At 48.7% G+C, this 19,696-nt stretch overlaps 1 protein-coding gene across 4 annotated transcripts; it reads left to right on the top strand.

Moving 5' to 3' along the window:
- The first annotated feature begins 1,649 nt into the window (after positions 1 to 1,649).
- Positions 1,650 to 18,925, top strand: LOC118516471 (syntaxin-binding protein 5). 4 transcript variants are annotated; one of them, XM_036062393.1, is made up of 24 exons: positions 1,650 to 1,840; positions 2,323 to 4,542; positions 7,369 to 7,466; positions 7,550 to 7,738; positions 7,816 to 7,950; positions 8,028 to 8,091; positions 8,195 to 8,402; positions 8,487 to 8,562; positions 8,641 to 8,801; positions 8,877 to 9,342; positions 9,417 to 9,495; positions 9,577 to 9,693; positions 9,759 to 9,895; positions 9,982 to 10,168; positions 11,875 to 12,223; positions 14,634 to 14,750; positions 14,833 to 14,955; positions 15,024 to 15,149; positions 15,223 to 15,414; positions 15,483 to 15,591; positions 15,948 to 16,034; positions 16,599 to 16,694; positions 16,762 to 16,886; positions 16,974 to 18,925. In XM_036062393.1, exons 2-24 carry the CDS (start codon positions 4,396 to 4,398, stop codon positions 17,234 to 17,236), a joined length of 3,651 nt encoding a protein of 1,216 aa, XP_035918286.1. In that variant the 5' UTR covers positions 1,650 to 1,840; positions 2,323 to 4,395; the 3' UTR covers positions 17,237 to 18,925. The 4 variants fall into 4 exon arrangements, with proteins under 4 accessions (XP_035918286.1, XP_035918288.1, XP_035918297.1 ...); XM_036062395.1 differs by lacking the exon at positions 11,875 to 12,223 and adding an exon at positions 12,745 to 13,012 and having other exon boundaries at positions 16,974 to 17,903; XM_036062404.1 differs by lacking the exon at positions 15,948 to 16,034 and having other exon boundaries at positions 16,974 to 17,903.
- Positions 18,926 to 19,696: the final 771 nt, after the last annotated feature.

Raw genomic sequence — 19,696 nt, 5'->3', positions numbered from 1 at the left:
GCGATTGTTATATTACACGCAATCTAAGCAAACTATCAGTTACCACAGAAACACTGGTTTACCCATCGATTGAGAACATCCGACTTGGGGGTATTTTTTCTTTCGCCTAACAGTATGCAATCACATGGAACGACCGTTGTTCAAATAGCTTTTAAATCATTTGACAACAATATTGGTAGCAGCGAAAACTTTGTTGTTGATGTTTTTATTATTCAAACAATTCATTTTTACATTTGTTTTTCTGAGGAACATACAGTGCTCGCTTGTGAGAAAATCTAATAACCGCATCATGTGGCCGGGTGATTTAAAGCATACATTGCATACCTCTAGGGGCGATAGCGCAAACCGTGACATTCAGCAACCGGTCTGAGTTCCCCAGTACGCAGCCCAGAAATGGGGTTTTGATATGACTGTTGGGCTTCATTTAAATACACCCTTAATTGAGGGGAGGGGGAGGAGCAACTATTTATTGCTCGATTATCAAACTATTCACTACATTTGTAGGATTACTTTAGTTTTCCTTTGTCTTAAAAAAACGAAAACATTTTTTTTCTCTCTGGAAGGAGAAACTTTGTGCCTGGCGGTTTATACTCCTAATGCGATGAGGTGTAGAAAAAAATCCAAGCCATATTGATCTTCGTTGTTTTCTTTTCCTTTTCCCCAGTATGGGTAGACATATGTGTGCGCTTATTTTAATAGCAAATGTATCGATCGATACTTACGGCATACAAAAGGGACACAGTTTGAAGAATGTGTAATATTAGAAATTAAATTAAGTGAAAATTACATTTTAATAAATAGCTATTACACCCACCCACCCCACTAAACAAACACGCATACGCAAACAATGAGTCTTCTACTTTTTCGCTGCTAGTGATGGGCAAATTTTTCGGCCGAAACCGATACTGGACATCTGACAATTTTCAGAATCGGAATCGGAAGGCAGATTCGGAATCGAAATCGGTTTCCCCACCAATCGGAATCAATCAAGTTTGATTTCATCCCCAATTTAAACTAACCATACTGATTTGCAATGTTCTAAAATCTGGAGAGCAAATGTTCCACGTCAGGAACAAAAGTCTCAGTTATAGTTAGAATCAGTCGGACATTTTAAATCCCAGTACTCACGAACGGCTCGCGAGACATGGACTCTATCCGAAACTGACAGGACCTTCTCCGTCAGCCATGAACGGAAGCGATTGGTAGGCCCTAGCAGGAGAAGAAATTATGGGGCTGCTGATGCCCTCACGAGAAAGACCCGACGAATATTGAATCGGCAGACGACAGCGAAACGATTGTAGCGCCTGATAAGCAGGCAAGTAAGTTCGATTCCAACTAGTTCCGATTCCAAATGCCCATCACTATGCTCAACTTCAGGCAGGGAAGGGCAGGCGAAAAAAAGCTCCCGCATGTATCGGGCTCGCTTCGCTAGAACGATCATCGATTGATATAGAGTTCACCAAAAAAAAAAAAAAACGAAAACCACCAAAACCAACAACAAAAATAAGCAATAAAAGGGCTCCAATCTACGCAACGCGCATGCGCCTGAACCACGAAACACAAATATAATGTATACGGCTGTAAGGATATATGCCGCCTGCATCACGGGCGGCCCTGTCTCGGTTCAAGGGCTGATGCTGTTTTCCCAAACCAATTTCGCCTTCCCGACGGTACGGTTCGACAGCGGTGCCCGGTGTCCGACTAGTGCCAGTGTTCCCTCAAGAGCTACAAGAGAGGACAAAAAAAAACGAACGAACATAAAAAAATCGGTGCAGAAACCATAAGCAAGCAAGAAGAAGAGCATTAAACAGAAAAACAAACAAAAAACTGTGCTTTAAAAGTAAACCAAACAAAAGTAAAAGGAAAAGAGGAGAAAACAGAACGGGAAACTCCTCTTACATCATCGCATCATACAAAAAAAAACCACTAACCTAACACAAAAAACACATACACACACATAGACCGAACCACCATCAGCAAACGAAAGGCAAGCGCAAATTTACCTGCATTTTTTTCCTTTTCGAGTTTTTCCTCCTACCGTGTCGGAAAAGTGCTGCAATGATGTGAAAAAGCGAGCTTTTCACACAGCCCCACCCGTTTTCACTAACCTTTCTCTCTCCCACTTTGCCTCTCACCACCGCCCCCTCCCCCTCTTGCCCTAGTTCCTGTGTTGCTGTGTGTGATCCGTTCACGAAGTGGGGAGTGGAAACAAAACAAAACAAACAAACAAACAAACAAAAAACCCCACATACCGATGCGTTTTCACGAATTTTCTCCCTTGTTTTCTTCTTTCTTTTCTTCCAACGCATCGGGCGTGAATAGTGTGAGTAGTGGCGCAAGGTGAAAAGTGCAGCTGCCATTGTGCAGCCTACACAGACAGCAGGTGTGCGTGCGTGTGAACAGTGCAAAGGCGTGTGTGCGTGCGTGCGTGCGTTTAACTCGCAGTTTCGTGCTGTGCCCGCGTATATGCGTACGTGAAAAGCAAAATTCGTCCTCCCTTCTCCCATCCAACCCCCCTCGTTGCCACCGCCAACGTGGCTCACTCCCTCGTCACGCATTCCTTCAGACGTGTAGGTGAGCGGTATACAACACCATCATCACTTATCAGTCTCTAGCTGGAGCTGGATACAAACAAAAGCGAAAGAGCAAGAGAGAGAGAGAGCGCGCGAGCGACCACGTATACGCCCGTCATCCGATTTCCGAAGGAACGGGGCCGAAGCGAGCGGGGCAAGCTTCCAGCTTGTGGAGAGCGCCTGAGGGCTGTCGGCATGCGCCACGATGGAGAAAGCGAGACGGCATAACGCATTGCTTATCTTTTGCGTTGATTAACGGAGAGCGAGAGAGAGAGAGCGAACACCAACCAAGCCAGCGCTAGGACCGAGCGAGAGCGAGAAGGAAGAGGCGTGCGCACAGGTGAAGCAAAAGAGAGACGTTCGCTCGTGCTCCCCACGGGAAACCCCCCCACACACATATATATATATCTACACACAACGCGATAAACTCTACTCGCTCACAACACCAACACACAGCGGGTGAACGAGCTGGCGCGAGAGCGCGCGCGCGCGCGCACCGATTGGAGCGCGAAGAGCACTTCTGCTGGGAGCATCAAACCGTGAGTTGGAACATTGAGCGACAAAGTGATGGCGTACGCAGCAGTAGCAGCACCCGACCAGTATTAGTGCACACACACGGTCCGTGAAAACAACACTAAGGGTGACGCAGCGCGCTGTAGCGCAGCACGTACACACACTCGCACGGAGGGGTTTTTTTGTTCCCCGGACGCAAATTTTTGTTTGACTGCCGTGCTGCTAATTATCACGGCGGGGACATGTAAACAGTGCCTATCAGTGCTTCCTGTGTGAGAGAAACGAAAAGCAACAAAAAAAAACGGTGCGTCGCAAAAGCGCTGGCAGCGATAACAGCCCAAGCGCCAAATTAACTGGGTCGTGCGGTTGTGGGGAAAGTAGAGAAGACCAGAAGGGACCGCGCTCCATCCCACATACAAAAAAGCAACGGTAGGCGGAGAGCAACACAAAACGGGGGAAAAGAAAAACGAAGCCGAAGAAACGATGTGCTTTGCGAGGCCAACGATTGAGTGTTCGAACAAGAAGAACAGCTGGTTTCGCCCATTTTCGATGCGCTGATCGTGACGGCTGCCGAGTTCGATTAGTGCACACACACAACACACACACACACATACACAGCACACTTACACTTTCACACACACAAGCTACACCCCACCCACCCACTCGGCTATCTTCTTTCACTATACCCCCCACACAAACACCCGCACACACACACACCCACACTCCCGTGTTACGTTTTCGGTGAAAAATTTGTATCGGGCCTTGATTGCGATACAGCGACGAGACATCATCGAGGCAAAGCCTTCAGCCCAGCATCATCAGCCCATCAGCACAATCGAGAAAGGACAAACAACACACACACACACAGCGTACTACCCCGGTGTTCCAGCATCCAGGCCCTCCCCCCACGGAGCAACGCAGCGACACGACGAAAACAAACCAACCGGAGGCACCGCGCACACACCGGACATCCACACGGCACACACGTCCAGCGGAAAAGTCTTCGATCAATTTTTCCTACCACCACCCACCTACTGTCCCTCCCCACCCGCAGCAGAACACTTGCACACACCTGTCCGTGTCTTAGACCCGTCGTAAAGCGCACACACACCATACGTATCGGACGCGCACACACACCCGCGCACGCACGCACGCACGCACTCTCGGCTACGGTGGACGTGTGTGAGTGTGCGTGTTGTGTGTGTGTGCGTGTGTGTGGGGGTGGGAATTCATAGTGTGTGTGTGTGTGTGCGAAAAGTGTGTGCGTCGTGGGGGAAACGGGGTGGGCTGACGGGCGCGTGCCGGAAAGATGAAGAAATTCACCTTCAAGGGCGTTTTGGACGGGTTTCGGTCGTCGGTCAATCAGCAGACGCCGGCTGGTGGTGGGGCGGCCAAAATTTGCGTCGAGCAGGAGATACAGGAAACGCTCCGGTCGGAACATTTTCAGCTGAAAAAGGTAATCAAACAAACAAACCAAAAGAGGGGGGGGGGGAGGGTTGGGCGGGTTTTTGGGAAAGCGGAAATGCGATTTTTCCATTCCAATAGGGGTTTTGCTACGGGAAAGTGGAAATTGAGTTTTCCCAATCGATTGCGATTTACAAACGGTGTCCATGTGCGTGCGTGTGTGTGTGTGAATCGGTTTGGGCGTGGTTTTTTGGGATCCCTATTAGAAAAGATGACAGATGCTGGGGGTGGGTGGTTGATGCTGCTTAGATGCAGCGCCGTCAAAAATACCACCCCCCACCCCCACCCCAGGCACACATACATTCCGATGCATTCCGCGTGGTATCCGTACCCGGTGCTGCGCTACGTCATTCGTAAACTGCGCATTCACTCACGTACACTCACACACACACACACAGGTTCCTTTTTCTTGTCCCATGATGTCATCCCAGCGATCCGAAAACGAGAGAAGAGCGTACCCCTGCAATGGAGCCATCATTTTCGCAATCAAACAAAGACCAGTCGTCTTCTTCTACAAGCAAACAACACCTTTCGCAGCTGGTACAACGAACATCTATCAAACGAGCAGCTGCTTCTTCCTCTTCTTTCTCTGCTTCTTGGTTGATCGCTCCACGGACAGTTATCTGCGACATATCGATTTACGCGAATCCCCATCACGCTCGGAATACACGAAGCAGGCATCGTTTTCCATAAACTTCCCATCAGGATCGATATTTTTCATTACATCTCGCTGAATCATTTTAGTTGGCCGTATGTGCTGGCGAGGGTTGGGAAAACCCATCCATCGATCCATCCCATGACCTAACGCACACACAGCATCTGCATCCGTGAAATGTACCATGTCGTCTTCCCAAGTCCCGTTTGACCGTGTCCATATTGTTACTGTTCAGGAAGGTTAAGACTGAAGCGGGCAGTCGTGGTTCCAGATAACAATACTATTACTGGCATGGACTATTCCACCCGCAATACGGCCGATGAGACATTTGCGCTCCTCCTCCTCTTCTTCTTCTTCTTCTTTGGCACTACAACCTCGAGAGGTCTTGGCCTGCTATTTCTGGCTTTCTGTGACTTAATTTTACCCGTAGAAAAGTAGTCAGCCGTACATAGCGAGGAATTTATTCGTATTTGCGCTCCAGAAACAGGATAAAGGAGCCTTGCTTTAACCCGAGGTGGAGCAATTTGAAAAAAAAGAGCGAACGCAACACTTCATTAGCGCATACCGTCTTGCTTTCGAGAGCGAGGGTTGTGGAGCAAATCACCTTTTTTTTTTCTTCTTTCTTCTTCTGCTGAATCTGCTTCATCATCGACAATTATAAGACGTACGCAGATCCTTGCAGCTACCGAATGCGCATGCCCATTTGCTCGGGTTTGGAGGTTTTTCGGTCTGCCACCCAGCACACTGGCTGGGAGTGGATGGAAAAAGCAGCGTGTGTGTGTGGGAGGCAGGATTTAATTTTATTATTATTGCTCCCCACCATATTTAACTGTATCAGCGAACATATATACATGAGTAGTAGTATGAGTGTGTGTGGGCAGCTAATATATCCTGCGTATCCATATCGTGTGACGAAAGTGATCGATTGGCGGAAAACAGCCAGCGTTTGTTTTATTTGGTATGTTACTTTATGCAAGCTATATCATAAGACACACGCGGCTATTTTCCACAATCAAGCGCCATCGAACAGGAGACACGATCCACCTTCGACCGGGAACCGCACATCAAGCAGGTGCGATAGAAACCATATGGTTCAACTTTCATCGGCCATTTTACGCATGAGGAGCATGGGAAAGTTTCAGGTGGAACTTATACAATCAGCCCCGTTCGGAGGGATCCGGGAAGCAGGAAATGTATACCAAGAGCGAGAGAGATGCTTATGGAAGCGATTCCAGATTCCAGACCTACTCTGCCAACACGACCCACCTCCCATCGAACGTTCCCGACCTTCCAGAAAGACTCTTATCATGAACCACCAACCCAGACTCGCACGAGCGACATAAAATCAATAGACCAGGCGTCAGTGGGAGCTACGGCCGATCGAACGAAGCAATTTTAGTTTTTAGGATCCCTCCCCACATGAGACGAAATCTTCAACGGACCAGTAGCAGATGCAGCATCCCGATTTGTTCATAAATGTGTCCCTCGATGGTTCCGTTGGTAGCAAATTTGCAACAAAGTGTTTTTTTTTTATGCCAACCATGTTCAAATCAATATTTCTGTCAACTTGCACTTTTGCGTGCCACTTCAGCTCGCCCGCCCCACCAGGGTTTGGAGCAGCACATACACATTTTTCCAGCAGCCTGCGCACTGCGCAGATGTGTGTGGAAATCTCTCTCTCTCTCTCGTCTGCACTCTCCTCGCTCGGGAGCAGGCAAAAATGTTCCCCATTTCCCACCCAGCGCGCCACTGCTCCACCGTTTTCTATCACGAGCGTGCGCACAACCATCGGCCACAGTGATGGGGGACCCATCTTTTACTCGTTTATAGTTTAAAAAAAAATGTTCACATGATGAAATTGTACACTTTATTCTAATTACATCCGTCTGCCCGTTGGGGAAAAATGGGCGCATTGGTGGTACAAGAAATCGTACCACAAATTGCATAGCAATCATAATGCAGACCAAAGGTGTTATTTAAAATAAGGATAATGAATGCATGGGCGATGATGCGATAAAATCGCGAAATTACACCGACATCCCGGAATCGAGCTAGCCGATCCCTGGAAGCTAGATGTACCGTACAAAACTCTGAACCCTGCATTTCACTGTAGTCAAGTCAATTTATGAACCTTTTTTTGCCTTTCTTTCTTTCACCCAATAGACCTTTCGCCATGGCTTCCCATACTCGCCGACGGCGCTGGCCTTCGATCCCGTCCAGCGAATTCTGGCGGTGGGAGACAAGTTTGGTTCAATGCGGTTGTAAGTATCGCATCGACGCCCTCAACCTACACCGGATCGATCCGTATTGAAAAATTGCTCTGTGTCTTCCGTTTTTGGGTAAGGTTGGGTAAGTTCGGCGTTGATGCCCACGTGAAGCACGAGGGCGAGTCGGCCTGTGCTGTCAATTTGATCGAGTTCCTGGTTAACGAGGGCTGCCTGGTGACGGCCACCGCCGACGATACGCTGCATCTATGGAATTTTCACACCAAAATCCCGAAGGTGGTGCAGAGCTTGAAGTTCCAGCGCGAGAGGTAACGGTTGCACCAAAGTAGGGGGGAACAAACTTGAGATTCAAAAAAAAAACAAATCTGCGCACCTGCACTTACAGAATATCTCGGCTGCACCTGCCCATCGGTACCAAGTGGCTGTACATTGGAACGGAGAAGGGCAATACGCACATTGCCCACGTTGATTCGTTCACCCTCAGCGGCTACGTGATCAATTGGAACAAAGCTATCGATCCGTAAGGCTCGCGCGAAAGCACACGCGCTCTCGGCTCACGTTTCTAACCTTGCTCTTATCGCGTTGACACCTTTGCAGCATTCGCAAGACGCACCCTGGCGCGGTGGTTCACCTGTCCGATAATCCGCTGGATGCAAACAAGGTAAGTGGCACGGGTAGCCAGGGGGGGGGGGGGGGGGGGGGTGGCGCTAATTTGGCCACACGTGTGCGCTAACCTATTTCGGCATTTGGTGTGGCTGCTGCAGCTGCTAATAGGATTCGAGTCCGGTCAATTAGTGCTGTGGGATATGAGAGGAAAATGTGCGGAATTTCGCTGGCTGTCGCAAGAGCCGCTCAGCTCCTGCTCCTGGCATCACGAAGGGAAACACTTCATAACATCACACACCGACGGTTCTTTATGTACGTGGCCTTTGAAACTTTCACCAAAACCCTTAACTCATAGTTTTCCTCACGGTAAGTCCAACGGGGGGCGTCGGGAGCTGTGTTTAGCAGCATCAACTCATCGTTTTTTGTTGGTTGCTTCTACTTGACCCGCAGCTAAAACGAACAAGGAAGGAAAAACGGAGAGCTGTAACTCTATTCAGAAAGTCGAAGTGAAAACGAATAGAATAGGGTAGGGCTATAGATGATGAATGCACCCTTTACCCTATCCTTCTTATTACTAATCTTGCATTTGGTGGCATTCCAACAGAGATCAATTTACCATTTTCTCGGGCGGTCTGCCGACGGAGAAGTGCAGTCCGAAGTCGCACTGCATCACCGTCATGGTGCAGGGCAAATCGACGACCGTCTTGGAGATGGAGCACAGCGTAGTTGACTTTGTGACCATGTGCGAGAGTCCGTACGGCAGCGGTATGCGATAAAAGCCCTTCCTTTAGAGCACGAGCCTTTCCTCTCTATCACACGCACTCTTTCTGCCCTTCCCAGACCTGCAAGAACCGTATGCCGTGGCAGTGCTGCTACAGAATGACCTCGTGCTGATCGATCTGCTGACGCCCGGTTATCCCACGTTCGAGTCGCCTTATTCGATGGACCTGCACGAGTCGCAGATCACCTGCTGTACCTACCTGGCCGACTGTCCGTCCGATCTGGTGCCCGCGTTCTACTCGGTCGGACGCAGTGCGGCCACGAACCGGCGCTCCGGCTACTCCGAGCGCGAGTGGCCAATCAACGGCGGCGAATGGCAACCGACGTCCTGCAGCTACTCGGAAATTATCCTCACCGGGCATCAGGATGGTTCGATCAAGTTCTGGGACTCCAGTGCCGGCACGCTGCAGGTGCTGTACAAGCTGAAGACGTCGAAGATCTTCGAGAAACCGCGAGTGAGATCGCTGGACAGCGGCGAGGAGGACCCGCTAGCCATCTCGATGATGTCCCTGTGTGCGGAGTCGAGGTACGTCTCCAGCCGCACATACCGACCCCCCACTGAGAGTAAAACAAAAACACAAACCCATTTTATCATTGCAGAAAGCTTTGTGTTGCCTGTAACTGTGGTTACGTCGTACTGTTCAAGTTCCGGAGAGCCGAAAGCACCGGGGACATTGTGGTAGGTAGTGGCGCTCGTATACCGTTGCCTCCCCCTGATCTCGCCACACGACTGAGCGCGTACAATCCTTCCCGCCCATAGGTTTTGGACATTCCGTTCACCATGGAAACTTTTACCGAATTTGAGGGCAGTCCCGAATGTGAGTTCATACCTAAATCACTGCCAAAAACCGTTGACTCAACCGAGAGCGATAAGAAGGTAGGTTTGGGTAGTCCGGTAGTCGGTCCGACGATTTGAAAACCCGCTGCTTTTCGCTCTTACAGAACTGCAGTTTATTGAAGGTGAAAACTGGACCACAGCGAAAACCGCCCGGGTTTCAAGCTCAGCTGGTATGCGTTCCGTCGTGGGCGTGCGGCAGTGTGCAGATCACTGCACTCACCATCAACTCCAACTACGGACTGTAAGTCGTTGGCGGTGCCCCGTTCGGTGTGCCATCATAATAAAAAAAAAATCCTGACACATCTTGTTGTTCCTGTAATTTCTCAGCATGGCGTACGGCAACGAGTACGGGCTAACGATAGTGGATATTGTGAAGAAAACGTGCGTACTGAACCTTTGCACCCAGGAAATCTACGGTGCGCAGGACCCTTACTCGAGAACGCCCCGCAGTCCGAAGCGTTTGGAAAATAGTCAATCGAAGGACGATTCATTGCGTTCCCCTAGTATAGATCAGGTACGGCCATCACACCATCACTTTTGCTCGATTTCCCGACTTTCTATTAACCAAATTTGACACACAAAAACACACCTACAGACAGGCACACACACAGCCATACCAATTCATACACTAATAAGTCAACATCTCATGTACTATAATTACTGCATCCATTTCGGTAGCAAGTTCGGGAATCACGTGTATGTGTGTGTATGCGCGTGTGTATGTATGTGTGTAACGCATTACTTGTATAGAATCTTTTTTGTTTTCAATCTCTCTAAACACGTGTCTAAACAGGGAGTAGAGAGTCGAAAGGACAATGATTCGATAGCTTTCAAAAAAAAAAAAGCGTACCACTAAATCTTGTTGTTTGGGTAGTCCGGTAGTAAAGGGTCGTCATAAAAAAACCACCTTCTCGCATAGGACGGAGCAGGCTTACCATCTCATGTCTCGTTCGCTCATCCCACTGGCGCATCTCGGTAAACGGCAACGGCATACGGTCTTCGAATGCTGGATACTAAGGATCGCATCACCATGGTTCATCTCATCCCCCGCACATCACTAACACGGTCAAATCATACATTTTCCACTGAAAAGAAGGGAGAAAGCATTAACAACGCGTGGAACAATGGTTCATCATCAGCACCCTCACTGGGCGACATTTGTCTAACGAAGTTGGGCAGCATTGGGCTACATCCAACATCCACCATCGGCCACCTTAGGTTTGTTTGTGCTGTGCCATCGGGGCATTACGACCGATCGGTAGCTTTGTGTAGCTAGTGCTCTCCTGGGAGCGTGTACAGTTTGCCGTTGCTAAGGCTAGATAGTGTTGGGCAAAGTGAGTGCCCACCGATCTTCCCACCAACTAACCAAGTGTATGTTGGTACAGACGATGGGCGCATCTTGTATGGGCACGTTAAGGCAGCCAGGTTGAGTGATGTAAATGTACAAGACGCGTCTAACGTCTGTAGACTCTAACAACACCGAACCCCCCCCTCGGTACAGGGTTCACCAATCGATAGCATACGGCGAGCATGCTTTATAGCAGCAAATATTTTTCGAAAATAATTTTGAAAACGAGCCGGAAGCACCTGTTCGATGTGCTTCTCATAGCCTCTTGCCTTCTGCTCTCTATCTCTCTACCCCCCCCATCTCTGTCTGTGAAAAATTTGAACACAACACGTTAATTATTGTACAAACTAGTGTGTGTGTGTGTTGAACAGCAATCGCACCAATGAAACAACCAATGTACAGCAGCGGACATTCGCGTAGATTTTCGTACCGTAATACGCCATCCGTAGTTCCGTGTTTGTAGCCTGTGTCTGTCACACGGCAGTGTCACAAGTGGCGTCGCGTGCTACTAGAGCGCTCGGTATAGTATACACGCACAACATCCCAACGCGTCTTTATGTGTGTGTGTTCTTTTTTTTTTGTTTTGCTCCATTATTTTCTTTGCCCAAAACTACCCGCCCCCCCTAGTCGTGTGCCGTATTTGCTCTAACTGTCCTTGTCCTGCGATCCATTTTTTTGTACCTTCTAACCGAATCGCCGCGCGCGCTCCTTTGTAGACCTACGACACATACTACAAAAAAAAAAAACGCAAACTGTTCATCGTAGTAGTCTAACCTCTTGTAGAGCTGGGAGGGAAAGACAGGTGCGCTTTTGGGGGTTGGTAGAAGTGGCGAGGATGTTTGATGAAGAACCAAGTTATCTATTTGCTTCAGCACGTTGAGCCGGCACGGCCGGAACCGGGTCGGGTCGCGGAAACGGTGGGTCCCACGACGGTACCCTGTCCGACCGTTGCGCCTTCCCCCTTCCTTACCTGCGCGGCGAGTGGTGCGACGACTACCGACACGATCACCAGTACCGAACCAGCGGACCGTACCGTCGCACAGGAGGAGGACCCGGACAGTGTGCCGGAGTGTTGCGCGGAGGAGCCACCGCCGGTAGGGGTGGTGGCGGTGGGGGGTCCACAACCGGCATCATCGGTGGACGAGGCAACGGTGGCAGCGCGACGTGCCAAGAAATCTTTCATTGAATCCCTCCCACTGCCGAAGTGGCTGCGGAGTTTGAGTAAGTACCGTGTTGAACCACCCCCGTGGGAGTGTCGGTTACGTTGTAGCAATTGGTGGACCGGCCGGTCTGCCATGTTCCAAACCGCATACGTGTATCTCATCCATCACACTCATTAACATCATCCCCTGCCCCCTGCCCTTTCTCTCTCTCTCTCTGGGATGCTCCGTCAAGGTGTCGCGTCTTAGTTCGTCTTCCACCAATTGATCACTGAGGTTGGCAAGCTAGGCTCCGGAGCAAGAAAATACGTTCGCCGTACACACACACACCTACACACACACACATATGGTAGCACCCGCGGGTGTTTGAGTGTTGAAGAATGGGGGGGGGTCAGTGTTCCGCTCTAACTGGGTCTTAGTCTCTTCCGGGCGGGTGGGGTGGAAGTCCGCTGTCGACTAGCGTGGTAGCAGGCCACCAATCAGTGCACGCCTGCCATCATACATGATTCTGTCCCAAATTAACTTTCTCTCCCCCGTAACCCGGCATGCCCGCTTCCTCGGCATTCCCTTCCACACCCACAGATAAATGGGCTCGTCGGTGGTGGCGGTGGTGCGAGCGGCAGCAGTGGCGGTGGCGGCGGCGGCGGCGGCGGCGGCGGCATCGGAAGCGGCACCACGTCCAGTTCCGCGACGACACCGAACGCGGTCAACGCGAACATGCCGCTGTCGATGTACGAGCGAGGCATGAGCATATCAAGTGCCGGAAGTCCGAGCAAGCGCACTGGAGCTGGAAGCGGATCCACGACAATAACGGGTCTGACAGACTCGGTCAGGAAATCACGATCGCAAGGTGCCTCCTTCTACCCAACACCAAGAAATCCGCATGGTTTTCTTCGGTTCTTTCTTCTTCTGTTTTGTTTTGCTCTTCTTCTTTCCGCGCACAATCTTGTTTTGGTTGCAAATCTTCTTTGCTTTCCTTGCAAAAATGTTTTTGTTTCGTTTGTTTGTTACTGTTGCGTCTATTTCTTTATTGTATCCCCCACGTTTCCACCAAACACACACACACACACACACACACAACACTAGCCCCACCACAAAACCAGCCACGAGTTTCTGTCACAAATGTACCAATCTCACCATCAACACACCACCACCACTACCTTCAATCCCTTTAGTGCTTTCTTAGTAGTTGCAGCATTTTTGTTGTTGTTGTTAACTTCTACTTATAATGATTCGTACTTAGTTTTCTTATTTGATTTTTTTTTTGGTATTGATCACTCCCCTGTTCACCTGTTTTCCCCCCGTGTTTTGCCTCGTTTTCCATATTGATTGTTTCTTTTTGTAAACCCATTATTTAGATAGCGTGTTCTGTTCAGACTAGAATCGAGAAAAAACCCTTTTCCCTGCGTTCTTCTGTTGTTTGGTTTGCATTTGGAAGCGGTACGATACGCCCTGCAATAATGGGCCGGGCACGTGTTAATTTTGTCATGCACATTGCATACCTTCCCAAATAGCCAAATTATCTTAATCAGCCAATTTCAGCACGCTAAAGATCGCTGATCTAATACGTCTTTTGCAGTAGTAAAGCAGCGTCATAGTTCCTCGTACTCTTAACCGGGCCTTAAGCAGCTTTCGTACATCGAGCTGTTAAAGAAAGTTTTTATGTGCTATTTATTTTCATGCAAAGCATCTGTTTCGGGATTTCAATCAGCTGATCATCTTCCGAACTAGAGCTGTCAAATATATCGATTGGAATATCGATTATCTCGCAGTCGTCTTCGTTCTCAAATATTTCACGCATAATTTAAGCACGCTTTATATAAAAATTCCCGATATTTTTACACACTTTCAACACATCTTTCCACACAATGTTTTTCTGACGACGCATGGCAGATAGCAATCTCCTATTGACATTATCCTGTAAACAAACAACTTAAGGCCATCTTTCACTCTTAAATGGGCATGAAGTACCGTATGCTTCTTAATAAACCGCATAGTTCGAATGAACGCTATGCATGGTTTATAAATAAGCCTCATAGTTCCATCGAGTTCCAAGTGCAAGTAGAAAAGCTTCATAGTTCCATCAAGTTCCACGGTCTTTTTAACTTACCTCAAAGTTCGGCGCTGGTACGTTTTTTCCTTAAGCAGCCCTCAAGCAGCACGATAGTTCGATTTCCTTAATTTTGGCTATTTGGGTTGTGGCGCACTTCAACATGACAAAATCAACTTTTATGCTGTGGGTAACAAAACCATTTTCCCTCCGTCCCTTAGTACCTTGCCTTAGTATCGTTTTTTTTGTTTCTTTCTTCTACGCCTCACTCGCAGCACGCTTTCGTCGGTTTAAATTTAATTTTTTTTTCCCACCCCCAGTACCCTCAAAACTCGCCCACGTTTGTCAAACCTCGATACTAATGTGGGGCACACACTTGCGTGCCGTTTGTTTTTTTTCTGGTTACTTGCTTTTTCCGCAGATAAATTGGATAACTCATTCTCGAGATCTCGTTCATCTTCTATGTCAAGCTTAGAAAATAATGCAATGGAGGCTGTGACTTGTTTGGCTTTTGCCGATAGTTATGTAAAAAAAAGCGGTAAGTAGCGGTATCTCTCGCTCTCTCTAGCCGGATACACACACGCTTGTATGTTAATATTTTCCTTCACGATCGATGTCAGATCCCTCAATGGCGTTGCCTACTGCATGGTTAGGAACCAGTTTAGGATCGATCCTAACCATCTCTCTATCCATTCCGGAGAACGATCTGAGGAAAGCGAACGTGGTCCAGACGGCACCGACCGGTAAGGGTAATGGACGCCCCCCCCCGCTTACGTTCCATGCTGACTTGCTTTCTGCTTGCCTTGTGTAGGAGCCATGTTCCGGCTAAAGGGGTCCATCCTTTCGATGTCGCTGCTCGACTGTAACGGGGCACTCATTCCGTACTCGTTCGAAAGCTGGCGCGAAGATTCGAAAGACGGCAAGGAAAAGCGGGAAAGTAAGTGTAAAACAAACAAAAATACCTCCCCCCAGTCCGCCTTAGATGCACCCAACACACACATGCTTTACAGGGACACCAACCAAGACATCATCCACCAAGATGAGCCCTACCAACCCGGACGGTTTGTGCGATCGGCAGTTTATAGCGATCGCGAGCGAGAAGCAGGCGGGCGTGTTTGCGCTACCCAGCCAGAACTGCGTCTACCGGAAGAAGCTGGTCGATTTCGATTTTATCGTGAAGGCAGAAATTATTAGCATGAAAGGTATCTAGCCCAAGAACCACACACACAAATAGAGCGTCCATGCTAAACAACTACTTCCATCATTGCAGATAGTGTCTGTCTGATATGCTACGCTTCGAACGGGCATCTGATGGTGTTTACTCTGCCGAGTCTGAAACCGCTGCTCGAAGTTGATTTTCTTCCATTGGCCGATCTAAGGTACGTGGCAAACGAATCGCCGCAGTGTTCCGGCGTGTGAACCCGTGTACCGCCTTGTTACGAATTTTCCCACAATTTAACCCACACACACACACACACGCGGCAACACATGAATCATCATCCCACCTATCCATCCTCCAAAATGTGTGTGTGTGTGCGTGACCTAGAGCGCCGGTGTGTGTGTACGTCCTCCTCACTAACACACTAACATTCCAGCTTCCAGTATCGCTGTTTGGTAATCGTTTTAATTTTCATGCACACACACACACACATCCCGAGTACACCGAGTTTCCTCGCGCGCGCACACACACACACACGCCCGTTCAACTTAATAACTCCGTTCTCTTCACACACAGTTTCCAAACCAAGTGTAAACAGGGCGTGGTGGATCCAATGCTGTCCATTTGGGGGCAACAACTTATAGTCAATGAAGATTCGAATGTGTAAGTGATGTCTTTGCCTGCGCGCGGTGATCCTTTGCAATATATATGTATAGCCGGGGTTTTTAAGCAAAACCCCGCGAGGATGATCCGCTCGAGTGTTAATGCGATATCGTTTCTTCGAACTGCGTTGGGAGGGATCGTTGTTTTGTGATGGGGGGGGTCTGAGTGAGGGGAGGGATAAATGAAGTAATGCGGTGGGCGAATCGTTGTAAAGGATTATCTCTCCTGCTGAGGAGAGAGTGTTGCGTCACACTTCATCTATCATCTACACGTACAGCATATGTTTCAGATACTATATACGTGTGTGTGTAATATTTATATATGTATATAAAGCTTATAAAACTTTTTAAATGATAATTCTAATTTAAATTAACCTACTACCACAAGTATATCTGTTTTTACTGTACCACTGACCGTTTGCCGTACGTTTTCCTTCCATTCTTCTACTCTCTCTCTCTCTCTCTCTCTCTCTCTCTCTCTCTCTCTCTCTTTCCTTCACCCTTCTGTGGCGTGTCGCTCTCTATTTTCCCAAAATCGAAACCGTCCGCCATTCTCCTTCTGCAGGATTTCACGGACGTTTAGCTTTAGTAACAAGGGCCACGGATTGTATCTAGCCACACCCACCGAAATCCAAAAATTTACCGTTTGCCAAGAATTCAGGTAAGCGATGGTGAGCTGCCGGTGGTTAATGGTTGCAACACTAACAACCTGCACGTACATTTCCCAGCCACCAATACAACAATATGCTTGGCGATCTTTACGTACCTCATGAAATGCCGGAAGCACCGAAGGAAAGCTTCTTCAAAGGACTGTTCGGTGGAGGCATGCGCAACCTCGACCGAGAGGAGCTGTGTAAGTATCACGGGCGCATCTGCTAAGTGGTGCACGTGTTCACGTTGTGTGTGTGTGTGTGTTTCAACCCCCCCCCCCCCCTTCTAGTTGGTGAATCGAGCGGCAAGGCGAACCGGTCGGTGGCGAAACACATTCCCGGCCCGAACGCCAACATCCAAGATCTGAACGCCCGGACGACGTCGGTAACGTCCGAGATCGGGAAGGCGCATCAGCTGATGCTCGAGCGTGGCGACAAGCTGAGCCAGCTGGAGGAGCGCACCGAGCGGATGGCGAACGAGGCGCAACAGTTCTCCAGTTCCGCCCATCTGCTGATGAACAAGTATAAGGACAAAAAGTGGTACCAGCTGTAAATCCCGGGAAGCAATGCTGATGTGTTGTGGGCTCGTGATGCTCGGTGGTTGTGATGATCGGTGGTGATGGTGTGGGTGTCGCTCGGTGCGTGCATGCTTGCGACCATCACGTTTTCATCTCTACTGGGGGCACAAAACCCCGGGGGACGGGGGTCAACGAACCGCAACCATGCACCTACCTACAGAACAAGCTACACGCATACACATCACCAAACACACACCCACCTTCACCCCCCCCCCCCACCCACACACACATCAACACGGAAGAGGAACGAGACAGCCACGCATGTGCCGCACACCGGTGGTAAACTAAACCGACCGGGTTGCTTAGTTTCATTTTCCGGAAACACACACACACCCATTATTTCGGAAACGCGGAAGATGGTTTGACGGTACCAAGCAATCTGGGGACAGGGCAGCACCACTGGGCTTGTTGCGTCCGCCCACGTGGGAACACAGGAGAGGGCAGAAGAAAACACAATATACCAACCACCCCACAGATATACCCTCTCTCGGCAAAGCGATGCAAGCACACATGTTACACAAAGCAAAGATTGAGCGGAACAAAAAGTAAGGTACGCGGTACGAAAGTGAGAGAGCGCGCGGAGAGGGTTGTGGTGAGGAGGAAACAAACGTTACAAACAAAAATAAGAAGCAAAAAAAAAAATTCAAAACAAAAAAAAACGGAAACAAAACGAACCACAAGCAGAGCAGGGAGCCCAGGATTACACTGTAGAACATTCTGTTTACTCGTTGAAAATTTTCTAGCTCATAAGCATTAAACAAAGCAAGCCGCCTGCTGCTGCTGAAGAAAAACAAACGGAGGCAGCACAACACAAGCAGTATGCAAGCCCGCGTGTGTGTGTGTGAGCTGTCATGAGAAGATGGAAAAACCAGGAGGCAGGAAGAGTGCAGCAGCAAGCAAACACAGTGCAGCGGAGCAAAACCACAGCTAACACATGTTATATTAAATTATTTTTTAAACTTAATAACGAACAGAAGCCGCAGCAATTGGTGGCAACACGAAGTTGTCGCCGAGAGAGACGGTGGAAAAACCAAGAGAGAGCGAGAGAGAAAGGAAAACAACAGTCATTACTCAGTAAAATGCAACACAATGCAGAAAAGAACAATACCGGAGCATAGGTAAAAATGAATAAGAAGTTGTAGTAGATGAAGAAGAAGAAGAAGAAAACACACAACAGTATAGTGAAAGTGTTTGCCAGGCAGTTTTCGGATCACAAGTGGTGGCGCCGCGCCAAGCAAAACGGCAAAACAAAAAGGGGGTTTTGCCAGCATAAGATTTAAACAAAATCAATACAAAATAACAACAACAAAAAAAAGTCAAGAGAAAACGCCGAAAGCGCACCCGCAAAATGCGCGCTTTCCCAACCATACACACATCTATACACACGCACACACACACACACACACATAAACACATTCGTCTCCGGATTTCCCGCTCGTCTACCGCCCGCGCAAAACAAATTACACACACACACACGTACACACAGACGGGGGTAGGTGGACGGGTGACCGGAGGAAGAAGCAAAAACAGGTGGAAGAAGAAATTACAGAAATTACTGCGCGTTGCGTATCATTTGTACATAGAACATTTTGATATGACGTGTACTGTACATATGTTGAGAAAAATAGCTATTATTGAAGAAAAAAAAAAACAAAACAAAAAAACACAAATGCGTATTGTTTATTTGTTTTTGTTAAGGGGTTTACTTACGTTACGACGGGTTAGATGCTGATGCGAGCAATTAGAGCGGCTCGGTCAAGTACTGGGCGTCTCCATCGACGTTTTTCCTCTCGTATCCGAAAAATGTGAACTAATTTTTTTTTTTGCTGTATCACAGGAATTTTTCCTCTTTATCTCTTCGAATCTAAAAAAATGATTAGTTAAGCTAGGCTAAACAATTGCTTGGTTGATGCTCATCCTTATGTAAGGGGCATCGTACTTACTAGGTCTTGGCTTACCGCGCTCACGGTCGAGCGTCGTGCCAGAGCGACCAGCACCACATCTTCAAGGATGGCTGCGTTAATCGGGAGTCAGCCGGCTATGGGATCCATTCCAACATCTATCTTTTTAGCCGAAGCAATAGCCATCCGACTTGCCGCCGAACGAAGGATTTCGGACCGACGTCCCGCACGTCATCTTCACCGACAGTGCCAGTGTTGCTGACCGCCCTCGAAACACGGCCTCTCTAAAGATCCCCCCCTATATCCAGCTCCTTGACGAGATCCCCTCATCACCTGCAATAGCTTTTCTTTCCGAAAGCTGATCGACTGGCCAACACATGTCGCGGCTCCGTCCAGCCAAACCACACAGCACTCTTTCTGCTCTACACTGGAACACCACCTGGCACAACTTAAACCTCTTCACGAATCTCCGCAAAACACAGCACCGCATGGGACGAGTCCTTTCCCGCCTAGACAGGAAAGAAGCGAATGAGG

Source organism: Anopheles stephensi, chromosome X (assembly GCF_013141755.1).
Source record: "Anopheles stephensi strain Indian chromosome X, UCI_ANSTEP_V1.0, whole genome shotgun sequence".
Lineage (NCBI taxonomy): Eukaryota > Metazoa > Arthropoda > Insecta > Diptera > Culicidae > Anopheles > Anopheles stephensi.
The sequence above is the reverse complement of the archived record's forward strand: the minus strand, read 5'-3'. Positions and strand labels throughout refer to the sequence as shown.